Raw genomic sequence first — 26,306 nt, 5'->3', positions numbered from 1 at the left:
GAGGCCACTTTATCAGATACACACGTTTATCAATGAGGGAAAACATAATATGAAATGTTTTTACCCATATGATATTCCTCCCCCTTTTTTTTACATTAAAAACACCAATCAATGTGAGTGCATATATAGAAGAGGTATAATACAGTAGTGTTGCAGTAAGAATTAAGTATGATCCATCAGCCAGAAGCAATAGTGCTTATAATACTAATTTGAATAATGATACAAAAATAATGATGATCTATGTGTTTATGTCAATTGATTATAGTTAAGCATTGAATATAGTATGAATTATGCATACAATATGCCACTTACAGGAGTCAGAGGTCGTCAGTTTAACTTAGGTTAGAAAAGGGGTTCCTCAAAAGTTTGGGAACCACTGCCCTAATCTACAAGACAATATTTCCAGTGGTGGACAATACTTAAGTAAAAGAGTCCGCCACATCAATAAATCCAATCAAACAAGTAGAAGAGGAGGAGGCAGTTCCAGTGACAGGCGGTAGGGGGCGCCAACCCGTCGCAGTCGTGGAAATGAACTGTAAAAGCCAAACAGGCTGCGTTAGCTTCACTGTAATGACGTTAGCCTGCTGGATGGTTTTTTCTGCCGTTAATGATTTAGGATACTGGGGACCGACATCCGTGAGCCTCTCCGGTCTTTTGAAGCACAGCCACCGTGACCTCCTTGAATTCAGCCCCAGTACCGGGCAACCCTGAAGGTATGTTGTTATTGTGACAGCTCGCTGCCTCTATCCGGAGACACTGCGTAACGTCAAACCGTTATGCTAACTCTTTAGCTAGCGTTAGCATGCAAGGATACTTAAACGGCAAAACTAACGTCAGTGTTTTCCATCAGTGACCGGGACACCGAGCGGCGGTTGAAGGAGAATTTTAGATCGAGATGTCACGAAGCGGTGTTAAGTTTTATTCGCAATGTAAACTGTTTAAAGCTATTTTTGCTGACTTAGCCTAGCTAGCGTGTTGTCAGGCTAAGGTCAAGAAGCTGCTGGCCAGTCTGACAGCTAACGCTAACTAATATGGTACCCAGGGGTCTATAAACGTGTAATATGTGGCAGATAGCCACGCTGCTAATAGTTAACGCTGGCTATTATCAGGTTTAAACTGGGAGCTGGGCTGGTGTTGTATTCAAGAAGAAAAGGTAGGTATCTAAAAGTTTAATTAGCTTAAAGCTAGCTTGGTGGAAATATAATTAATGGAGGAGGTTTCTAGATGGACTGTCTGCTGTAATGTATTGTGACAAACATATTTGCAGTAGTAACTAGGTTGTTGTTACTGTATGTCGTGGTGTAGTGAAGGTTTCATTTGTACTAGGTTTATTTGTTTCTGTTGCACTGTGTTGCGATGATGCACACGCTGCTATATGTTATCATACAACTGATACAGAACTGTTTTATCATTCTGCTCTACAAACGACCATAGTGTTAGTAAATAAATAGACCGACATCCACCATTTAGGTACCTCCTGTCATATCAACCATAGTGACTCGAGGATGTGATGCTTTTTTACCTATGTCTAATGCTGAATATCATGCTGAAAAAAACAACCAGTCTTTTCTATGTAATACTGGCTTCACATGTGATTGATGAAGACTGTTTCAATGTATTAATGTCAACATTTGAGGGGACACTTCCTTGCCTGGTTATTGTCAACTAAGTGGATTTCAAGGGCATGTGTCCAGATCTCCATACCTAAAAGTTTGGAATTTTAATAAAGGGAAATGTCTATAAAATATAGTTTTCTTAGTTACAAATAGTATGGAATATTTCTTTAGATATTTATAATGCTTAAATTGAGTTATTCTTTGAAGATCCAAAAGGAAAAACTATATTAAAGACCTGACTAACGTATCGTCTTCCTTTCCTCTTCTTAAAATGAATAGTTGAACATCTAAGCTCCCTGTAGTGTATACATGTTTTTTTATTGAGTTGGGGATGGGCTAATGTAAGAAAGTCATACACAAAATGTATTTGAATGTAAAACATTTGAAAAGATTGTCTATGTGGCACAATATGTTTTCCCCCCAAATCTATTTGGTTGCTACAGATTTATTACATGAAAAACATAAGCCCCATTTTGTGCTTATTCTCTTTTTTTATATATATTCAAACCAATTATATCAATTTGGAGGAATGTTTATTAAATGTCTAAATGGAGTACCTGTACTGTACCTGAAAGATATGTGTGTACTGTGCTGTCAGTTTGATGAAGTATAATTTAGATTTGAGATTATAATCTGATCATTTAGCCATATTTAGGCAATCAACCAAACTCTGGCGTACTTCTACCCAAGACCTTGAGTGCTCCATTTAGTCTAATCTTTTCTTTGCCTTTTGTTTCTAATGGAGAAAGACAGATACAGGAGCGTGCAGACTTTGGGCTTCAGCCTGCCTTTTTGGTCCCAAAGATGTGATAAATGGTATTTGAGCAAATGATGTTTATAAAAAACACACGTATGTAATTTCAGATGAGTGAATTACTTAAAGGGCAAATATTTTCCAATTGAAGTAACGACTGCAGTGAGTTTTTAAATTGTTTAAAAGAAGACTGTGTGAATGATCAACAATTACCAATGAATTCACACATCAGACACACAGACCTTTCTTTACATCATCAGGAGAAATTCTGCAAAATGGTCCTGCCTTAAGGTTACACTTGGCCTTACAGATTACAGAAGTGATTGTGGTGTAACTCTTGATATGTCATACCACTGTTTAGTCTATTTTATTTATTTTGTGTTTATTTAGAGATATTCATAATTAGTTCATAATCTGAGCACGGCAGGCAAATAGCAGTTTGCACGGGAAATGTATCTGAATGGACTTGTGTTCGTTTAATGTAACTACACGTTTATTATTCAGGTATGTTACGCTGGACTGCATTTTATGGAGATGTTCCGTTATTTACATTTTTTTGCAAATTACAAAATGAGTTGTAATCACATACCAATACCACAGTTTGTCCACGAAACACAAAACTTAACTTGAGTGTGTGTTGCTGACATGAAAGTCTTAGTTGTTGCGGTAACGCCGCAGTCGGTGGTTAGCGGTGTGGTCTTAGTCGTTGTTCTGACTGATGTTCACGTTGTCTCTCTCAGACGATTGTTGATAGGACAGTTTGTTCTTCTAGAACGGTGTGTGTGTGCATGTGTATCTGTGTGTAACTCAGCAGCTGTTGATTTGTGTCAGGGGACATAAGCCGCAGCTGTGCGTGTGCGTTTTTGTGTTTTTCCCAGTTGTAGTTTGTGATTTCTGTAGAAAGACAGATGTGTTTGGGGTGTCTCTCCCACAGCGCTGCATGATACGGAAAATGAGCCGGATCCCTTTCCCTGCACTACTTTCTCCGCTCCTTCCCTGCCTCCTTGTGTTGATCAGTATCTCATACTTTGTTTAATTGCTTCCTCTGTACTTCATTGGTCCTCATTTCCTTCATAACTCCTTTCTCACTTGTACTCCCTGCAGCACATCCTCCATCATCATGATTTCCATTCATTCACTTCCTTTCATCTCGCCACGATTAGTCGCTCTACAAAAAAAATGCCAACTATTTTGATGATCGATTTATTGTTTAAGAAGTTTTTCCTGCAAAGATGGCAGAACATGCTGCCTCTCAAATGTTGAGATGTCTTGCTTTGTTATGCTGTAAACAGAAGAATACAATACATGAACACTATTTTCTTACATTTTTAGACCAAACATTTCTATCGCAAAATAGTCCATAATGAAAATAACCTTTCTATCACAGCCTGGTTTTGGAGCATCCCTGTTCTTTAATGTTCCTCTTATTTGCTTCCTCACGTCTTTCCTTCCTTCACAGCTTCCTACTTTCCTTTTACGACTTCCTGACTGTCCTTCATACATTCCTTTTTTCCTATTTCTCCACCACCTAATTTATCATCCATCACACTTAAACCAACATCTCTATTTCTTCCCTTCCTCTTTTCTTTGGGTTTGTGAGTTTCCATCATAGTGTGTGTTTGTGAGTGTGTGTCAGCCGTACCTACCTCCATCCCATATTTAGCATCATTTACTGGTTATGCTACGCTTCACTAATGCATCCACTCAGCAATAACACATGCTCAAAGATGCTGAGTTAAGACATTATGATGGGAACGATGATGATCTCTTGGCTCTTGCACCTGACCTTCAAATCATTCTGCGATATATCTGGAACATTGAATTGGTCAAATTGGGACATTGCAATGCTTTGATTTTACATTGCAGACCAGACAGTTTTTCAGTTGCATTATTATATGTATTATCTGTTGAAATGCATAGCTGGGTTGACAGTCATTTCTTGCAGTAGGTGTATGATTTACGTAGGGCTGCAATCAAGGGTTATATTATATTTGTTCTATTAATGTATTACTTTACTAAAACCTTTGCTTTAAGAAGTTAAAACAATAACATTTTGGTCTGTTCTGCTTTCAAAAATAATAGTTTTTACCTCATTATTCAGTCTGAAATAGTGTTTATTTGTTCCTTTTCTTTGCTAAGAGCAGTTAAGGATAATAGAAACATGTTGATTCAAGAGTTGTCATAACTGTTAATTGATTTAACAACAACCTTTACAGCTACGTCCATTATAACAACTTGTCACCAGGTCTGTGGCTGTTCTCATTTCACAATAAGGTAACCGCTGTACGTATAATATATTCACTTTGCCTCCTAACTTAATCTCTTATTAAATATTCCCAGTATTAGGACAATTATTTTCCAGCTGTGTTGATATATATGATTTAGGCTAATTTGTTGCTTTACCATTGTTTAAGATGTTTGTAACTGTATATGAGTGTGGTTGACCTCTGACCGATAATGACCTGCTGAGCAAACACGCAGGTGGACCAGGTGTCTGTTGATTGTAAGCACATTTGGTCAGCTGTGTAAAATAAGTGTTTTGTTGGTGAGAGACACATTTTGCAATCCACTTTGCTGCGATTGATGGAGCCGAGTAGTGCTGAGCAGTTTTATTATTGATTTGATATATTACATTACATTTCACTTGTTAGACGCTTTTATCCAAAGCGACTTACATACTCAATACTGTGGGCGATCCCCACAGGAGCACTTTGGGGCGAAGGGTCTCAGGGACACAACGACATGCTGACTGCAGTGGGGTTTGAACCTGTGACCCCCTGATTCAAAGTCAAGAAGTACAAATTGGAAAACATGACATGTAGCCAGAAGAGTCACTGGCAAGTGTGGAGGGTAAACATTTCTTATCATTTGAAGGCAGCTTAAAATAGTCAGATCAAGGCCAAAAACATTCCTAGATAAAGCATTTTAAATGTGGGTTTGACATAATTAAGATAAGTGAAGAAATGGCCCACTTTCGGACTCGGATGTTATTATTAACCTTAGAGAATATTCATATCCTCAACACCAAAAGACAGCCAGGGTTTGTGACTGATTATTGCAAAGTGTTACCAAGATAAAGTAAGTTCATGTGGTGTATTGAATCCAATGAAATATATAAAAAAGCTTCTCTGCTAAATGCGTTGTTTGGTCAAATTGGTCGTAGTAGAATTTATTTTTGCAAAAAGAATATATTTATGTATTCTAAAAGCGTAAATACAAAAAATGTTTTAACAATCCTGTAGTGGTCTTAAAATGTTCTGAAATACCAGACAGTGATTTGCAATTCAGTAATGACCTCACCTTTTTATTTTAAACTAAACTATCAGGATGTCAACATCTCCTAGAAATCAGAATGTTGTGTCATTCATCAGTACCCTTTCAACTTGACACAGATGCAACTCGCTGCCAAACTACGCATTCTACTATTTAGAGATCCCTGGAAGTCCTTAATTGGCTCTACTTACTAAGGAACATGCACACACACACACACTCAGACTCACACACACACACACTCAGACTCACACACACACACACTCAGACTCACACACACATGGTCCATCAGTCAAAAATAGCAGCTTAATCAGTCTGCCGGTGTCGTAGAGCCCAAGTGAGCCTCAGCTTTGTCCCAGTGATGGCTGATGATGTAAGATACTCTCACTCAGATCCTCTAATGTGATTGGCTGGCTGCTCAGATGATTCACCACACCTGGCTGAACATAGTGTGACGATTAGAGATGTTGTTGTTAGTTTGTTTGGAGCACGTACTCCTGAGCTGCCTCCTACAGGCATACGACAGGTCTGATAGACTAACGGTGGCAGACGTACAGTAGCTTTGATGCGAGAGAGGCCGCTATACTCAAATTATTTTTAAAGTGAGGTCATTTGGCAAGTCGGCTGGCAGCAGGTGGCAGAAGGGGAAAGTGTGCAGGAGATTGCTGTTGTTTTCCGACGGTACCTTTGTGACCGGGCAGCCAACACTGCATGGATCACTGAGCTATCTGACACTGAATCCAAACACATTCATTTGACATAGCACACAAAACAGCATGATATGAAAGCAGCCCACAGCTATAACACAGGCTGAGGCTACAAAACAACCTGCATTTGTAATGGTTTTCATGTGTTGTTGACATACAAAAACAAATAGTAGAATATAAGATAAAACTGAATATTATTTTCTGAGATATTCAGCCCAAAGAGAAATAAGGAGATAAAAAGCCAGAGAGGGAGTTGAGCGGATTTGGGCAGAGGGATGAGGGAAATGGGGAGGAGGAGAGTGTGTTTAGGAGACATCAGTTAGGAGGCAAGTCGTCCTTGACTCTGCCCTCCACCAGCCTATTCCCAGCCCTCTGCATCACACTGCATACAGGACTCTGCCTGCTGGAAACACACACCTGTTGTCTGTGTGCCAGGAATTCAAGACCACCGTATAGAGGGGTAACCACACACCAGCTGTTCACTTAACACCCCGATACCTACCTCTGTGTGACCAGATACCTTTTGATCTCAGACAACAGCCACGCTCGAGGCTCACAGGCTCTACTGTACTGGAGCACAGAGATGCTTTCAGCTAAATGCTAAGAGCAGCATGCTAACATGATGTTTATCAAGTATAATGTTTGATCTATTGTTGGCTAATAGAGTGGTGCAGTGATGACAGATGTTGGTAGGCTAAACCAGAAGTGAGCACCATAAGGTCTCCCTCTAAATATACTTCGCTAGCCAATACAAACACGAGTGTTACATAGTGATGTCACGCTGTTACAGGAGTAAACAAAGGAGTCCAATGAAGGCGTTTGAAAAAGCACAACACAAGTTGATGATACTTGCACGCTATGTTCAGCAGGATCATCTCCACACATTAACACCACAATTGTAAGAGATGAAGTGTTAATGCATTCTTCAGCATTAAAAAACATTTTGGCGAGTCAAAGTTATTGCAAGTCAATATATAATCTTGATTTAATAACCACTGTGGATTCTCCTACTGTTTACAGCATTATTTGATATACAATAACAGTGATTGAAATTCAGTGATGAACTAATGCTTCTTTGCTTTGGACTTTTTTCTGCCATGAAATATCTAAAGTGTATTAATTAATAATGTCTTGGCACATGCTGAATATGTGAGTATGCAGCTGGACCTCAGAAATCTTTGATGCATGTGTGCTCATATATGTTTGTGTTGGATAGATGCTTCTGTGTGTGTTGCCGAGTGCGGCGGAACGTTAGACGTCATGGATCATCGGGGTGATTCCACTGATCCCAGAAAACAGAACAGATGTGACCTGATGTTCTGTTTGCTGCTAACTTTAGAATGCATTCCTCATGGGAAACACTGTTCACAGTGTCTGTATGTGTGTCCGTGTGTGTATCTGAGGCTCGTGCTCAGTCAAGCTCGGATCGTGACTTGAGATCAGAAGTTAGATGTTGACATTTCCATCGTGGCTCGATGCGTGCAGGGTGCTTTGAGCAGTCTTGTGATGTGGGCCCAGTGCGAGTGTGTGTCTGTGTAACAGGAACAGGGTGGTGAAAAGCATTTCTTACCTTGAAGACATGATGGTGGTTTGAGGTTTTCAAGGTTGCCAGCGAAGTCTGGGGCCTGCAGCTTCTCACATCAACAGCTCACTTGTAGCACACATAGATGTCATTAAATCAAAGGTTTCTATTAAACAATCCATCAGTTACTAAGTATCAGTGATGAAAATGACAATGAAAGCTCTCCAATGGTTTGCAGGTGTAATTGCCTATTTATTTATTTAGTTAGATACACGGGGTGTTTCTCAATGTCGAGTAAAGCTGCTCCAGAGCCACTATTTCAAGCATATTACGCCATCGAGTGCCGCCGAAGGACTGTTCCAATGTCCAGCATACTTGGAAATCTACCGAGCCCGGCGTACTTCGTTTGGAGAAATTTCGAGGCTGCACATGTGTAGACTCCGCGGTCTTAAAATCCCCACAATGCTTTGCGCACGGACCAATTTCCCCAAATCTGTGGCGGAAAATGTAAGGCGGGGCCTCTCATATGACGCACACCTGCACACTTGCTCGCCTGTTCCACTCTTCGTTTTCCCAATGCCAGGAAGTATTCTTGCCTCGCTTCTGAAGCAAGTGACTCGGAAGACATGTGCTACCAAGCAAGCATACTCGACATTGAGAAACACCCATGGTCTAGTTTTGGGTGTGTCTTTGTAAGTCAATCAATTCCCTTTCTTGTGAACTATAGTCATTCAATGTACACTATAATACACTAGTTTTCATTGTTTCTGGCAATTGCATGTCCACACTAGGGCTGACACCAATAAGGACTTTCTTTATCAATTCATCTAATGGATTCTTTTTTTGTGTGTGTATATATATATATATATATATATATATATATATATATATATATATATATATATATATATATATATGAAAGTGCCATCACAATTTGTGTCAAAAGTGACAGATTCAAATGTATTGTTTTTGTCAATGGTCAAACAAACACATACAATGAAAAACCGCAAATCAGCACATTTGTGAAGCTGGAAGAAGATAAAAATGGCAAACTGATTATATACAGAGTTGCAGAGTAATCAATTGAATGAATTGCCTGAAATCACATGTGCCGTTGCTTATGCTAGAACAAATCTAATAATAGACTTATTAACCTTTAGGGAAAAACAAGCAAAGGACACATATGAACTAGAACTAGAACTAAGAGATGTTTTAAAGGTCGTGTAGTAAAAGAAAATAGCGATCTTTCTGATTCAACTCAGCAGGAGTTTGCTTCATCAATGTACGTTTGCTTCTTGGTAATTAATCAGAGAAGCCTTCAATTTGTGAAAACAAGTAGAGACGTACACAATCAAGTGGAGACTGCATTGAGTTGAAGTTAGTCTCAAGTCAGCATTGATTGGCTAGGCTTGATAATTGAAACATTGCGTTGGGGAAACAGAGTGTGGGACAGAAACACAGGGATTTTAGTCTCAGCAGACCATTTACATGCACACAGATATAACACACTACAAGAAAGGGAAAACCCTAAAAGCATAATAGGGGCCCTTTAACGGAACACATACATTTGTGGAGAAACTTCTAACGTTACATTTGGAATGTTATTAAAAAAGGTACGTGGTGTCCGTCTTGCTAAAGAAGAGTTATTTAAAAAATAATAATAATGTTTTGCCGTGCCTGAACTGTTGCATATGGAGACTGTGTTTGGTGTTACTCCTTTATGTTGAGCCCTCATCGGGATATTGTCAATGAGCGTCGTGCCTTGCCGTGGCCTTGACACTAACCAGATGATGCCCTTCAAAAACACACACAATGATGATGATAGCCTGTTTGTTCTCTTATGTCCTCCTCTTCCTTTCTTCTCATGTCTTCAGGCAGGCGAGGATGACTCATATTGGCGGAGCTTTGAGGTGCATCATGGGATATATGGGGATTGGATAGGAGGAGGTAGAGGGGGATTTGAGAAAAGGCATGCAGGGAGGAGAGGAGGGAAAATCTTGAAAATATGGCCCAGATATTTGGACACCTGAACATGTATGTGAGAGCTGAACTCGATCCTCTATTCTCCACTACCTGGAACATCAATTCAAAATGTCGTCTCCTTCTTGAATGAATTCACATTTGGAAACCAGCTCTATTATATTTGTGGCGCGTCTTTAGATGTTTGATGTCATAATAAAACCAAAATGGTTTTGTACTCGCATTGTTTACGTATCCTGTGTCATGGTTTCAAATGCTCATCATTTATTGTGGTTTTTGTTTTGGATGATACTCAGCAACACACGGGCTTTGATTTCATTCTGCTGCTCGTTGTATTCAGTAAATCCTGAATATCAAATAATCCTTTTAGGTTATTGACAATGATTTAGTATTAATATTTAATTATTTGAGTTTTAAATCAACAGAGAGCTGGGTTGACATGCGGTTGTTAAACAAAACCATGAACTGCATCTTTCAACATGTGTCGGGGAGTGAAGTGTGTTTCAGGAAGTATTCCTAATGATATAGTAGGTTTTTTTATTTACCCATACTTGAATTGATTGACACATGATTAGGATTGGATTTATAAACCAAATGAGTTACGACATCTTTTCTGACCCTGACAGACAGTGCTGCTGCATGTCCTCCTAATTTAACTACAGAATACAAATGTGTGTGTGTCTGCATTTGAAGATGATCTGTGTGTGCGTGCGGACACACGTATTTTCCTCTGTGGGACAGTGTCTCGATGCTGACGTGCTGAAACAGTTGATGTCAACTGTTTGTGGCAACATGCCCAGAAAACTGAGTTTGTGTTTTGAAACATCATGTGTCAGGGAGTTTGTCCTCAAATGTGTTTGTGTCAGGCTGTTGTTATTCTGAACATGCTCCACCAGTTCAAATCACACTCAACCCATTGTTTGAAAAATAACCCGGAGATAACTTCACCCATCTTAAGAAATAATCATTTGTATTTATTATTATAAATATATATTTTAGTTTTTTTAATATTGAATGTGTATGTATGTATATACTTATACACTTATTTAAATTGTACTTATTACTTTATAATCATAATTGTATTTGTAGGATGTGTGTAGGGCCAGGGTATTTTTTTTTTATTGTACCTGTCAAACACATTTATCCCAAAAATATAACCGCTCATTAATATTTGTTCTATTACCAATGGATCTGATGACTGTTTGTAATGATCTTTAGTTTAGTTTTAGTTGCAGCAGATTCACAAATATACATAATATAAACTCAACTGGTATTTTGTATTTCCTCTCTCTACAGGAAGTGGTGACCCTGCCCTCCTGACACCCTGATTCCCCCTGCTTCCCTCCCCAAAGTCGTTGCCCCGCTTCCCACCATCCTGACTGGGTGCCCGTGCTGCCGGCGGTGGATTAGAGTACTCTGATTGGAGGCTTTGCGAGGTGGTTTTTCGGTCTGGCGCCGCCTCCCCCAGGGGCCGGCGTGCGCTCCCAGCAGCCCGTGGTGCCCTGCGCCCCCCCCTCCCCATCACTGCACACCAGAGCCAATGCCCAAGGTGAGACCAGGACTGCCCTGATATGTAGTGTGATACTCAGAGGACATAGAATACATTGTTGGTTACGTTTTCAGTATTCTCATGTTAAATGAAAGATTTCACTATTTTCTGACATTGTATAGACTAGAATAGAATCTCTATCAATAAAGGAAACTAATGAAAGGGTAAAGCACCACTGGAAATCAAATGTGTTGGCGACGGGTATTTTCAAACGAATCGGCCATCGTAAGAGCATACTTCATCTAAAGAGTGCTTAACTGTGACACAAATCCACATCAGTTTTCTCTGACACCTTAAATCCTTCTCTCCTCGGCAGGAGGAGGCGCGGTCCGTCCGCCAGGAGCCATGTGCCTCCCTCACACCAACAACATGGAGAACAAGTTACAGGGGGTGGCGCAGGGGGGAGGGGCTACACTACGATCACGGCCAGGAGGCGTCCCACTGGAGCCCTTCATACACCAGGTGGGTGGCGATGACGTGGGTGACGGAAAAGCTGACGTTATGTTCCAGCTCAATGCTGATGATACGGTTCTTTCTATGAGAAAGAAAACCTTCACGTCCAGGTTTTTTCCAAAGAAATGCGCTGACGGTGTGCTTGGAGAGCCTTATTCTGGTGTTTCATCCAAAAAACAACATAATGACCTCTAACTGCCGTGATTTGACAGATCTGCATCGCCCCTTTACTTTTTATTATCGATTGGTGTTACCCTCTCTTTGTTGACATTGTTTTTTACCATAAGCAACAACGGGAAGATTTTGTATGAATACAGTTCATGTCTACATGATGTCCCCAGCGATTTTCTGAGAGTTGAGATATTTTCTACTAACAGCACCCGAAGCAGCTGCACATAAACGACAGAGCACTATATGGACAACCATAGAGTTTCTGTCATTTTTGCTATCCTCTGTCTGTTTTTCGTTTGTGTGTGCAGGTGGGGGGTCACACCAGTATGATGCGTTATGATGACCACACGGTGTGTAAGCCTCTGATCAGCAGAGAGCAGCGCTTCTACGAGTCTCTGCCTCCAGACATGAAGGAGTTCACCCCGGAGTATAAAGGTCAGTCACAACTCACTGATTTGAAGTATTACTGTAGCCATGGCTGCCAGCTGGATTTGTGTTGTATATCCTGACCTATACAAATCCTATTTGAACAGCCCTGTTATTATATGATGAGCAGTTCAAATAGCTACACAAAAGAATACAAAAGATATATATAAAATGTAAAACAAAACAATTTGTCATATTCATTTAAGGATGAGAAATGCTTTGAGTGAAAGTAAAAACATGTGCACACCGTCTTGCTTACTGCTGGACTAAATGATTTGATTGAAATGTATCAAAATCAGATTAAGGTAAAATAAGATAGGATAAAATGAGGAGTTCAAACAAGGGTAATTAGAATAACATATAAGAGACAGTATATACAGCAACATCTACAAAATGTCAACATATTTACAGATAAGAATGATTATGAATATGTTAAATATATATCCAAGTAAGTTGATATGATGTGCCTGTGTCACTCTTAAGATATCTCTTTTTCAGTGTTTGCATGACAGCAAGCTTTTATGTTTTAATTTAATGGTTGATTATTATGAGGTGTTTTGCAACACCCCAAGATATGTTGCTTCCAGAGAAATCCAAGTCCCTTTTTTTACAAACAAATATTTGTGGGCCTTATTTCCTTAGTAATAGTAGTACAGTTGAAGATAGACAGGAAATTAGGAAATAAAGGGCATGACTTACAGCAAAGGGCAACAGGTCAGAGGCCGCTGTACTTAAATCAAATGGGCTTCCAGGTCAGCCCCTCCTGCTACCCCGTATTTCACACACTGCTCTAAACTGCCTTTACTGCTCTGGGTTCAGTGTCTGGTGCAGAACCAGAGAGAGACGGAAGTACGGATGTTTACTCGCAGTGAAGTGTTCTGGCTGCTCTGCTCTCCATCACCAGCCACATCATGTAGCTGCTCTCACTCGCGTTTGCTATAGTAACAGACCCAAACACACTCTGACAGACAGCACACACACACACACACACACACACACACACACACACACACACACACACACACACACACACACACACACCTCACCCCTCTCCTACAACATGTGACCTTATTATCATTTAAGCAAGCAATGTAAAAGAGGAAAACATTTCACAAGAAATGTGTCGGGTCACAAGATAGCATCAACAAACAAACAAACATTTAGTTATGAATGGAATGCAGTCTTTATTATGATATGTAAAACAAAACAGGAGCTGTTCAACATTGTGAACATTCATTGAGTACATAGCAGTTTCACAGGAAACTAAACATAATGGTTGCTTACTTCCAAAAACAACCTATTTTAAAATCTTCTATAGTTATTTTAAGGCAAATTATAATTCCTAAAGATTTTATGGTTAAATATCATTTCTCTTAGTTCCAGCTTTTTTCTTCGTTGCTGCTTAACGCCACTTGCCATCAATCGTCATTATGTTAACCAACAGTTCATTATTTAATCCATTTGGCAGTCTCAAGAAACACAATGCATTCTGGGGCGTTTGAGTATGTCCAATAATCCGACATCTTCTACTCAAAAATTCTTGGAAAATGGGTTTACATCAAGGCATTTCTCACATTCTCAAAATACCAGATACTATACAGTTGAAGCCAAGTCAGTAATGCGAAAAACACTAAACGACTTTTGTTCATAATTGTACATTTAATATCTAGATTGTAATTTAGACACATTGTTTTAGACATTAAAAACATACTAATTAAAGAAAATAATATTCTTTGACATTGTATAGACTAACAATATTATTAATATAAAATGTGGTAGTTTATTTATTTGAAGGGTTAGGGCCCTTAAGGGGTTCCCAAGATGGTTGCGGATGGAAAAAAAATCATGCAAAAAATATATATGACTGATTACAGTATGTATATATATTTTAATTCATTTTATTTATTTCTGGCAGTTTTCAAAATTATAATTATTTATTTATGAAGGCTACATACATACAGGCAGGCAGAGAGAGAGAGAGACAGACAGACAGACAGACAGGCAGAGAGAGAGACAGACAGGGAGAGAGACAGGGAGACAGACAGACAGGGAGAGAGACAGACAGACAGGGAGAGAGACAGACAGACATAGACAGACAGACAGACAGACAGACAGACAGGCAGAGAGAGAGGGAGAGACAGGCAGACAGAGAGACAGACAGACATAGACAGACAGACAGACAGGCAGAGAGAGAGGGAGAGACAGACAGACATAGAGACAGACATAGACAGACAGACAGACAGACAGACAGACAGAGAGACAGGGAGACAGAGAGACAGACAGACAGACAGACAGACAGACAGGCAGAGAGAGAGGGAGAGACAGACAGGGAGAGAGACAGGCAGACAGAGAGACAGACAGATATATAGAGAGAGAGACAGACAGGGAGAGAGACAGGGAGAGAGAGAGACAGGGAGAGAGACAGACAGGGAGGGAGGGAGACAGGGAGAGAGACAGACAGACAGGGAGAGAGACAGGGAGAGAGACAGACAGACAGACAGACAGGCAGGCAGACAGACAGGCAGAGGGAGAGACAGACAGGGAGAGAGACAGGCAGACAGAGACAGACAGACAGGGAGAGAGACAGACAGAGAGACAGGGAGAGAGACAGACAGACAGGGAGAGAGACAGGGAGACAGACAGACAGGCAGAGAGAGAGAGAGAGAGGGAGAGACAGACAGGGAGAGAGACAGGCAGACAGAAACAGACAGACAGGGAGAGAGACAGGGAGAGAGACAGGGAGAGAGACAGGGAGAGAGACAGACAGACAGGGAGAGAGACAGGGAGACAGACAGGGAGAGAGACAGGCAGAGAGAGAGGGAGAGACAGACAGGGAGAGAGACAGGCAGACAGAAACAGACAGACAGGGAGAGAGACAGGGAGAGAGACAGGGAGAGAGACAGACAGACAGGGAGAGAGACAGGGAGACAGACAGGGAGAGAGACAGGCAGACAGAGACAGACAGACAGGGAGAGAGACAGACAGAGAGACAGACAGAGAGACAGGGAGAGAGACAGGGAGACAGACAGGCAGAGAGAGAGGGAGAGACAGACAGGGAGAGAGACAGGCAGACAGAGACAGACAGACAGGGAGAGAGACAGACAGACAGACAGAGAGAGAGGGAGAGAGACAGACAGACAGACAGAGAGAGAGGGAGAGAGACAGACAGACAGACAGACAGACAGGGAGAGAGACAGGGAGAGAGACAGACAGACAGACAGAGAGAGAGGGAGAGAGACAGACAGACAGGGAGAGAGACAGACAGACAGACAGAGAGAGAGGGAGAGAGACAGACAGACAGGGAGAGAGACAGACAGACAGACAGACAGACAGGGAGAGAGACAGACAGACAGACAGAGAGAGAGGGAGAGAGACAGACAGACAGACAGACAGACAGACAGGGAGAGAGACAGGGAGAGAGACAGGGAGAGAGACAGACAGACAGACAGAGAGAGAGGGAGAGAGACAGACAGACAGACAGACAGACAGACAGACAGACAGACAGACAGACAGACAGACAGACAGGGAGAGAGACAGGGAGAGAGACAGGGAGAGAGACAGACAGACAGACAGACAGGGAGAGAGACAGACAGACAGACAGGCAGACAGACAGACAGACAGACAGGGAGACAGACAGGGAGACAGACAGGGAGAGAGACAGACAGACAGACAGACAGAGAGACAGGGAGAGAGACAGCTGCCAAGGGATGACTCTGAGTCTGTCAAGGTTGTTTTATCCACAAATTGTTTGGCATTATCAGATCAAATGTCTCCTTGTGTCGTCGTCGTGGAGGTCAAGTCATGTTTGGTGTTTTCAGAGCACACGCTTTAGTTTGGACCAGGTCTTTGGAGTTGATTTCCCACTATGGAGCTAACTGAGTGTAAAATGTCACTTAGTGGAGATGAGATGCTCTACTCTGCTCTAAAAATAACAGCTTAATGTTTACATAACAAATCTATCTAGGTTTTTCATCTATAAACTGCTCCTCAATTGGATTTACAGAACATTGACTACATCTTGATACACAGAAGCGTGACAAAACCCAACATTGACTGTGTTAGTATGGTGTTCCTGCAACACAAGCCTTCATTGATTAAATATTCAGGTATTATTATACATTCATCTCTTTGTGTCTGCCTTGCAATTCAATTTAATTTGGCAATTCTTGATTTGTATAGACAATTTTTTCTTTCGTTTTTCACATCTGTAATTCTGAGTGTACTACAGTATTTCAAGACTACATGGTAAGAGTATTTGTCCACCAGTTTAAAGTCAAAACTGCTGCACCTAATGAAAAGATTGTTTGAGAAACTCTTTGAACAGCCTACCAAAATGACAGACTGAGGTTTGCCAACGATAATGTCTCTGACCCTAGCCATGTGTTTGACAGTATATGTGTTATTGTAAAATGTATTTTCCATTGTTTCTCGTCTTACATTTTTTTGGAACTGCCATGAAGTATCATCAGATCGTATCTGACCTTCCTGTCTTTATTTTCTCCCTCCTGTCAGGTGTGGTGCTGGTTTGTTTCGAGGGCGACTCTGACGGCTACATCAACCTGGTGGCTTACCCGTACGTGGAGAGCAACATGGAGGGAGGGCCCGGCGAGCACGAAGAGCGTGACCCCCCCGAGAGGGAGCAGCCGCGGAGGAAACACTCTCGGCGCAGCCTCCACCGCTCTTCCTCTGAACACAAGGAGGATCGGCCCGACAGGAGGGAGTCACATGACCCAGAGGCCTCTGATAAGTAAGATCATATTACTGGAAGAAATTGTTTTAGAGTTGGAAACATTTTCAACTGGTTAATTTATACTTATTTATTATTTAAATGTCAAATTCGTTCCACAACCTTTGTTCGAGCTTGAGGATTGTATTATTTGTTCTGTTTTATATGATAGTGAATTACATATCTCTGGAGTTTGGTCTGTTGGCTGAAAGACGTCACATTTGGCTCAGAGAAATTGTGACAGGCGCCATTTTCTGACATGTCAAAGACATGTATTGACCCCTCGAACAAATAATAGAATTTAGAACGATTTAAAAGAAATAACATTGCATCTGTGGCCACGAAGCTTAATAGGAAATGCAGTCGTTCAGGACTCTACTGGAGTCTTGATCCAGTCCATAATGCCAAGCTCACTCTTTCAACGAGAGGCAGCCAGAACGCAGCTTTAATATGAACATTTGAGGGAATGTGTTTTATTTCTATGGCGTACATAGCCAAACACGCGTAGGGTCTTTACAAATGTTTGCCAGTGCACTTAAGGATGAATTATAATGAAATGGCGATCTTCAAACTTTTCCTCCTTCTTCAGGTCAACATTTGAATTTGTCTAATACTTTGTTTTGTGACCATATACTCTACATTTTCTACAGACTAATGACTTCCTCATCTGCTGTACTTTGTTTTCAGTGCTGATGTAGTGCTGTCGAGGACAAATGTTAGCATGCTAACACTTGAAAATGAGATAGTAAGCATGTTAAACATTGTACCTGCTAAAAATCAGCATTTTATAAAGCAGACGTTCGCGTTTAGCTCAGGAAAGTGCTGCCTCTCAAAGCTGCTGGTATGGCATTTTTGGTCAGGGCATTTGATTAATACATGTTTGTAGGCATGTAAGGAGAATTTCAGCAAATGTAACAAAATGAATTTTAGACTCAACTAGATGAAAAGACGTGAGTGTGCGCAAACTGAGACAAATTGCTGTTGGTAGTGCAAAATGTAGGTGAACATGTGCTGTAATCACACAATAGACTGTATTTGAATATCTAGACTTTCATTTAGACATGTTGTTTGGACTTTTAGAAATGACCAATCAAATAATAATCCTCTCTCCTCCTCTGCAGTCTTGCAGAGCTGAAGAGTCCGCGACTCGACCCGAAGCTCTACTCGGACGTTCCCTTCCAGATGTTGGACTGGAACAGCGGTTTGAGTTCAGAGAAGATCAGCCACAACCCCTGGAGCCTGCGCTGCCACAAGCAGCAGCTCAGCCGCATGAGGTCCGAGTCCAAGGACCGCAAACTCTTTAGTATCCTTTCTCAACCAACCACATCCTCCCATTCTCACTGTGTGCTTTGCATTTCAATCAAGGGGTACAGTAGTTACTAGCTTTCCCACGGCTATCAAAACTTCAAGTTTATACGTTATAATCATTTTAGAGAGTCAATTCAATGAACCTGAAATTAGTCATTTAATCCAATGAATCACCTTATTTAATGTAAGGAGTTTGTTCTTATTTAAAACCTGTAGCTCTGGAAAATAAATGATACCTTAGATTTGTTTTCGTCAGACTACCTTTTCCAACATCAAAAATAAACTTGACCTTGTAAATGATGATAAATAATGCAAAAATATGCGTGAAGGCCTGCCGTGTCACAGCACCTGAGGGAATGTGGCTGTAGAAATTATATAAATATGTTAATACCATACTGTAGGTTAATACAAGCACTGAGTAACTCATGTGAATCTAGTTGGCTGAAAAATATCATCCAGGAGAAATCCACATATCACTGCCCAGTTCTTGGAGTTGAAGTTTAGAGCTGCAAAACATTTGAAGTAGTCAATTGGGCTTGGGAAACATTGAAAGTGTTTCATACTAATAACTTATTTATTCATTCAGTAAATAACCGACGGATTATTAGACGATAAAAATAGTGGTCAGTTGCAGCCCAGGTGGAGTGTACCAATGCAATGAGAGGCAATGAATGTAAATGTCAGTGAGACTAAGGAGGAGGTGAGGTTATCAGGCCAAAGGTCATGTTTTGATCTTGAGCTTCAAAGAGAGCAGCTGTTTGGAAAGCACATCAACACACACACTGTCCTCAGCGGGGTCCATCTGTGTCCAGGCAGAGCAGCTCCAACAGCCTGCTGTGGACGGGTCAGCTTTTCACTTCGTCTGTCCTGTGCCTAATCATATTCATCCACTTCTTCTTCTTCTTCTAACGTTTTGATTTGACTAAATCATTTCAACTTACATTAGTTCCCACAAACACGTTTCAGTCTCTTTAATTTACCATTTTAAATAGTTGCTAAGATCAAACTCAACATTTGCTGCAGAGGTTAATGTGGAAGAAAAAATGGTCAAAGAATGGAATTATAATTCATTATTGGACCTTTGTACACTTTTCTTTGTGCTTCTAGAATTGTTACCATATTTTATTTTGGGTTTTTTTCTGAATGAAATGCAAAACATAATAATCTGTTGTGTGATCTTCTCCACGCCCATATAACAAGATGGTGGAGAAGATCAGGAATGACTTGTTTTAGAAAGAAAAGTTTGCTCCTTGACCGCATCGTTTGAACCAGAGTTTCTGCTGTTGGAGAACGTGGTTCATCACTTCTCCTACCCCTGCATCCTGGACCTGAAGATGGGCACCAGGCAGCACGGAGACGACGCCTCCGAGGAGAAGGCGGCCCGGCAGATGAAGAAATGTGAACAGAGCACTTCAGCCACGCTGGGAGTCAGAGTGTGTGGCATGCAGGTACAGCAACGCCTTTACAATGATCAGCTGAGGGTGAAGGGCGAAGTAATACAGGCTCCTTCCTCTCTAGGGCACATGTCAATTTGAAGTCCTTAGGTTTGTACATTTGTCTTTGAAAATACTTAAATGTACATACACAGACATGGGTCATTGAATGTTGAATGTATATATTTTCTGCAAGAAAACAAATATAAATTATTCTTTATAACAAAAAAAACGAGTAAATAGGCTAACTTTAGTTGAAGTTGCAACATTTGTAACGCCCCGCCTGCCTGATGGACGCTTGTCCAAATAAAAACATTGTTGTTACATACATACCTGACATGCAACTCTGCTGTGTGAGGTTGTGCCTGAAATGAACTCTTAAAGTCTGTGACTTTGATATCATGGAAAGTTTTGGAACACCGACTGCAAAATGACATGCATTAAAAACGGTGCTTGGAGAGTAAGGGTTCACATGTAACAGGATAACCTAATCAGGATACAAGTATTCCATAACATAAAAGAAAGATATCAGATTTCTATAAGCTGTACTGTTCTGTAGGTTAACACTTTAAGTGTCTATACGCCTACTGCCTGAATCTGCTTAGTGAAAAACCTATACATGAGTTTGTGTGAGCTTCATTGTACGTATTAAACTAGAGAATTTTCTGTCAGCTCAGACTTTCTGCTTTTTTAAACTGTAGTATGTGCTCATGTGTTTCATTGTTGGTGTATAGACTACTGCCTGAATAGGTTACTGATACAAAATATGTTACAGGTAACTAGTATTTGTAATAGAATACATTTTTAAAGTAACCCCTTCGAACCCTGATTGAACAACTGAAGGCATCAAATGTCTAATCTTAAATATGAACATTTGTACCGATGCCGTCAGCAGCAGGTGTTTGACTGTTCCCACTCTGTCCCTGCAGGTGTACCAGCTGAGCACCGGTCACTACCTCTGCAGGAACAAGTACTACGGCCGCGGCCTGTCAATCGAAGGCTTCCGCGAGGCGCTCTTCCAGTACATGCACAACGGGAAGGGTCTGAGGCAGGACCTCTTTGAGCCGATCCTGAAAAAGCTGCGCAGCCTAAAGGAGGTGCTGGAGAGGCAGGCGTCCTACCGCTTCTACTCCTCTTCACTGCTCATCATCTATGAGGGAAAGGTGAGCTCAAGTTTTAGAGACGATATTTCATGCTCATTTTCAGGTTCATATTTGTATGTAGTGTCTCTACTGTGACATGTCTCCATGCTTTAATGTTCAGAAAGCTCTTTATTCTTCTCATACGGCCTGTGCCGCAGCACCTCTTTTCACCCTGTTAAGGAAGTAAATCCTCCATTGGAGGCATTTCAGGCAGAGGGGGGAGTGTGTGGGAGAAATCTCCCTCTGGAGGGAACACAGGGATTCTAGCCTTTGCAGACCATTTACATGCACACAAACCTATAGAACACTTCAGGAAAGGGAAACCCCACATGTTTTCATCCTGCTGATTCTTCCTGATTCTGTCTGTAGGAACCTGAGCATGCAGCGTCCCACCAGAAGACTCCCGCGGCCCCCGCAGAGCCCCACTGTGCCCCCGGCCCCCACGCAGCCCCAGGCGCTCCCTGTGAAACGGTCATGAGCAAGAACCCAGACCCGGGGCCTCAATCCTCTCAGGGGCCTGCTTCCGCTCAGGGACCTGGACTGATGGCCTCCCCCTCCCCTCGTCCCCCCCCACAGGCCCCACCCTCCAAGTCAGACTGCCACTCTTTCCTTCCCCCTCTCCCTTCGCCTCACCCCATACAAAAATCTTCCTCCCAAGCTCCCAACTTAAGCTCCTGCCCTCCACCTCCTCCTCCACCAGCCCCCCGGCAGCCACCCCCCCTGGTGGACGTTCGTATGATCGACTTCGCCCACTCCACCTTTAAGGGTTTCCGCGGCGACACGGCGGTGCACGACGGGACGGACCGGGGCTACGTGTTCGGACTGGAGAGCCTGGTCAAGATCCTGGAGAGCCTGCAGGACGACAACCTGCCGTAGCTCCCAACACACATACACACACACACATACACACACACACACACATTTGTTGTGAGTTAGTTCAGGTCGTGCGGTCGTGTTTTCTAGAGAACTGAATTGGTTTCGCTGTAAATATGGACTGAGGTTCTTGAGGGTGTCACCATGGCAACGCGGCATTCTACAGTTGAGTAGTTACTATAGCAACAGCCAGGAGGCGGGACAGTGGAGCCAAAATGGCTGCAACCTAAAGCTCATATGAAGAAACCTTTGCAAAACACACACCTTTGTACTTCTACACTTGTGAGGACCTACATTGGCATAATGCATTTAGTTTTACATAACCTACAGTTCACCCGAAAATCTACCAATTTTTCCTTCTCAGCCACACTGCTTTTTTTCAATCTTGATTGTTTTGGTTTAAGTAGCCGAGTTATGGAGATATCGTTGGGAAGATGTCTGCCTTATCTCCAATGTAATGGAACTACATGGCCTGTGGTGCTAAAAGTGCCGAGATCTGCAATGTCTCTTTTCACTAATCATATTGTTTCATCTAGGTACTTTTTCTTTCTACCAAAGTACTCCTGCCAACCCTCATCCTTTATTAGATACATGCCTCAACTATACGATGAGAGGCGTGTGTGCGATGATACAGTTGGCCGATGTAGTTTGGTAAAAACAAATTAGTTCCTACATTAAACTGCTATCAACATGGTCTTTGGATTATCTTGAGTATCATGAGTTTTCAAATATATGTTTGGCACTTTTAATGCCATCTAGTTTCATTCCACTGGAGAGTAGGCAGACATCTCTCACGCTCCAAAACCAAAACAATCTGCATTGATTTATAGCACCACAGCTGAGACTTGTTAGAGTCCCCTTGCACTCGCAAATGTGTTTCTCTTCTTCACCGTGAAGTTCTTGCTTCACTGTGAGGATTATATATGTGTTTGACACCAGAGGGATATTTTAACATATATCTGCAACAGAAGGAAGGTTGCTCTGTGCTTTCCTTAAATCTGAGTTTTAAAATGTGTACATGTGAGTTTCTCAACTGGTTCGGAGCCAGTCCTGATTCAATAAAAGGGGCAAGTAGTAGATGTAGGTCACTGAATTTTAATGAGGCCTTTTTTGTAGAAAAAACACACAGAAATTACTCTTCAAAGCGGATCACTTCTATGTCTTAAGATCTGTTGTAGGGGGTCTTTAAACTACAGAAAGGAACAAAGCAGATGAAAGTGAAAAACATGCTTCCTGTGTCAAACTCACGTAGGTTATTCTGCTGCACAGTGAGGATGAAACATCGAGTGAAATAAAAACACTGAAACACACACACAAGTCAAGGGGGTTTCATAATACCACTTCACACTTTGAAGGATGAGAGGACCATCCAAAAAACATCCTTATTCCCAAGGTTGAACATTTCAATTGGTCCTGATTAAGATATACAAACAACCGCACTCTATATACACACACACACACACATACACACACACACACATACACATACAGACATCCTGGGAAAAGTTGTCTGTGGACAGAGCGTCCTCTGCACGACCAATCAGCTGCATCCCAGGGGCCGCCCACTGAACACTCACTTTATGTCCCCCCCCTTGCTCCTCCCCCTCACTCCCCTGACTCCTCCCCTCTTCTCACCCCTCCACTCTTCTCCGCTCCTCTTTCTCGACAGAAACCAAACCCGGACAGATGAACAGACTCTTTCAGCGTTACCCTGAAAACGCACTCCAAGCATCTGTTAAAGCAATAGATGGATGTGATAGACTGCAATGTTTTTGTTTGTTTCAGCAGTGCAGAGGGCAGCATTGCCCCACAGGGAGAACGGGGATAAAGTATAAACATAGAAGTAGGCTTAAGGAAAGGGTATAGATCATTTCTTTAAAAAAAACCGCTGTGTGTCCGTTTTTGGGGCTTACGTCAAAAACGTTAGTAGTCGGTGTCCGTAAATCATCCTCTGGGTTTATTGTGTAATACTGAAAGCATAAGTGTCACTTCCCTAAATCTGGTCTGCTGATATTTTTCTTATTCTCAACAAATCCCATTTAAAAGAAAGACTCAAACCAACAATTAAATGATCCACTTACACCAATTGTGTGTATCAAAATCCTGATGTATCTTCTTCCTCTCATCCATGGAGCTCCACTTTTGTCCAAAAATGATTAAAAACACACCAATAAGCCACACTATTCGTCCTTCATTAAATACTCATTAGAGCACCAATTGTGGGTAAATCTGCTGCGGAAAATAGTGCCCAAGAAATGCACTGTCCTCATGTTTGAGTAAGGTTTGCTAACAACTACAATGACCAGCTGATTTAGGAAATGACTGAGTCTTTCAAATGTGAGATTTAATCTCCTTTTTTGTATCAAATTATTTTTGGTGGTGTTTTGGTTTGATTGCCAAAGCAAGAGAGACTATGGGGACGTTGTGTTTTATCATCGGCCCCTCGGGCTCAAGTGTCCCTTTCTTGACATAACAGCATATGGCCAAAAATATTCCCAAAATGTCCCATTAATAGTTTTAAGGCTCTGTTGTGTGGATTGTTTGTTTAAATGTCCTTTATAAGCTCTAGCGCTACAGATAAATATTCACCAAGTTTTAAGAGATGGACTAACACATTGTTGGTTTGGGTCTTTGAATGGGATATATTGACAATAAGAAAAATATAGAATAACACCAGCCTTATTCTTTAAGTTAGGCCTGTGTGATATGGTTGAATAACAAAAATATTTATTAAAAATTAATATTTTTCTTATATTATATACATATATATATATATATGTATATATGTGATAAAATCACAATATTGAACAGCTGCGCAAAACCATACGAAATAATTCAATCCATTGAATTGAATTGTTTTCCATAAAGAACAAAACCTCCATCTTCTTTTCCCAGATTTTTTTATTTGTACCACATTATTGTGTTAACATGATGTGTTTGAATCATCATGAGGAGTTTTAAGTTTTTGAATCATAATGTTGCCCAGTGTACGGAAGCCCTGAGAGGCAAGTGAAAACTTTGTCCCCAAGTTGATGTAAAGAAAAATTATCCTGGACAAACCTTTTTTTTTATATCTGTTTTTAAGTATTTATTTTAAGCCTGAAGTTAAACTATTTAGAGTCATCATTTTACTCACTGCTTCTCAAGGCTTCAGTAAAAGTGTCAGCCACAAAAACAAAAAAAAAACAGTAATCTTTAAGTAATTGTCATCAGAATTGGGTATAGTTCATTTAAAGATATCACCATCCTCTTATCTGATTGGTCCTGATAAGACGGTGTTAGCCAATCACATTTGTCCATTTATGCTTCTGTCATCGCGTTCCAGAGGCCGGCTGTGACGCAGCGCCGCCCCCTGCTGGACAGCACCGGGAGCTGGAATAAGAGAGAGCAAATATGAATATTTTATTTTTGGTTTATCGAGGTGATAATTTATTTTTTTATTGTACCTTTTACCCATGTGTTTGGGTAAATGTTCTGTCTTTTACATGTATCCCCCTTGCCACCCCACAAATGTATAAAATGTAAAGAAATTCAGAGACACAGTGTGTGAAATGTCAGAAATTCGCAGTATTATTTGAGTCCGTTTTATTTGCCGCTGCAGCTTCAGACAAAAAGCGGATTGTGTTTCATGAAGAAAAGTCGCAGTAAATCCAGACTTCAGCTCGCTCAGTGACCCCAACACTTCTGCCTGCTTGTTGCTCTGGTGTGTGTTTGTGTGTGTGTTAGAACAGGTTGACGCCATCTTTAGTCTTTGGTTTGTTTCACTTCACATTTGAAGGAGCTGCATGCACATTAACGTCCTTCTGTTTGGGTCCGTTTCGAGCACAGCGTCAAACTATTTTGAGTCTAAAGCGGTGAAGGCCCTCGTGTCCTCAGATAATCATGATGTCTCGTCATGGATATTATTGCCTCAATGCTCGATCAGTTATTAGTAGCAGTTTCTGCATCTGACATCATCCTGACTGTTTGTTAGAACAGTGAAAGTAAAGTGAGATTAAATCTTTCCAGAAGCTTTTTGGGCTTGTGTTGTAATTTACTCACAGACACATCAAGTGGAGAAGGCTCCGGGTCAATGAGGCAAATGTTATCAGGCCAGTGTCCTCTTAATCCAACAGATTTACAAAACCTTCCATTGGCTTTATATAGTCACAAAGCTTCCAAATCAAGCGTACATAAAGGAGCTCATTTCAGAATCTTCTCCAGTCTACTGTGCGCTAAAGGAGATGCGCAGAGCTATGGAATGTAAGCAGAGTCAAGTGTGTATAAGATTATGAAGTATTTATATTTTGAATAGATATATAAACTGCTTGTTAACACACAAAGGGAAACTAAAGACACATGGTTACATTTATTCACAAATAAACACTTTTAACCCA

General features: G+C 41.2%; 1 protein-coding gene across 2 annotated transcripts; it reads left to right on the top strand.

Annotated features, from left to right (window-relative positions):
- Positions 1-529: 529 nt before the first annotated feature.
- On the top strand, positions 530-26,306 carry ip6k1 (inositol hexakisphosphate kinase 1). Of its 2 annotated transcripts, none has more exons than XM_034209813.1 (9): positions 530-713; positions 11,146-11,398; positions 11,715-11,860; positions 12,331-12,457; positions 16,961-17,195; positions 18,296-18,477; positions 19,755-19,930; positions 20,845-21,078; positions 21,427-26,306. In XM_034209813.1, exons 3-9 carry the CDS (start codon positions 11,744-11,746, stop codon positions 21,931-21,933), a joined length of 1,578 nt encoding a protein of 525 aa, XP_034065704.1. In that variant the 5' UTR covers positions 530-713; positions 11,146-11,398; positions 11,715-11,743; the 3' UTR covers positions 21,934-26,306. The 2 variants fall into 2 exon arrangements, with proteins under 2 accessions (XP_034065704.1, XP_034065703.1); XM_034209812.1 differs by having other exon boundaries at positions 19,749-19,930.

The sequence above is a fragment of the Gymnodraco acuticeps genome, unplaced genomic scaffold (genome assembly GCF_902827175.1).
Source record: "Gymnodraco acuticeps unplaced genomic scaffold, fGymAcu1.1, whole genome shotgun sequence".
Lineage (NCBI taxonomy): Eukaryota > Metazoa > Chordata > Actinopteri > Perciformes > Bathydraconidae > Gymnodraco > Gymnodraco acuticeps.
This window is presented reverse-complemented; position numbering and strand designations above follow the sequence as displayed.

Excerpts from the sequence above, each read along its gene's own strand:
- ip6k1 (XM_034209812.1), top strand. The coding sequence starts at position 11,744 with ATGTGCCTCCCTCACACCAACAACATGGAGAACAAGTTACAGGGGGTG. Across the intron at positions 11,861-12,330 it reads TGGAGCCCTTCATACACCAG|GTGGGGGGTCACACCAGTAT; the intron begins GTGGGTGGCGAT and ends TTGTGTGTGCAG. Across the intron at positions 12,458-16,960 it reads GTTCACCCCGGAGTATAAAG|GTGTGGTGCTGGTTTGTTTC; the intron begins GTCAGTCACAAC and ends CCCTCCTGTCAG.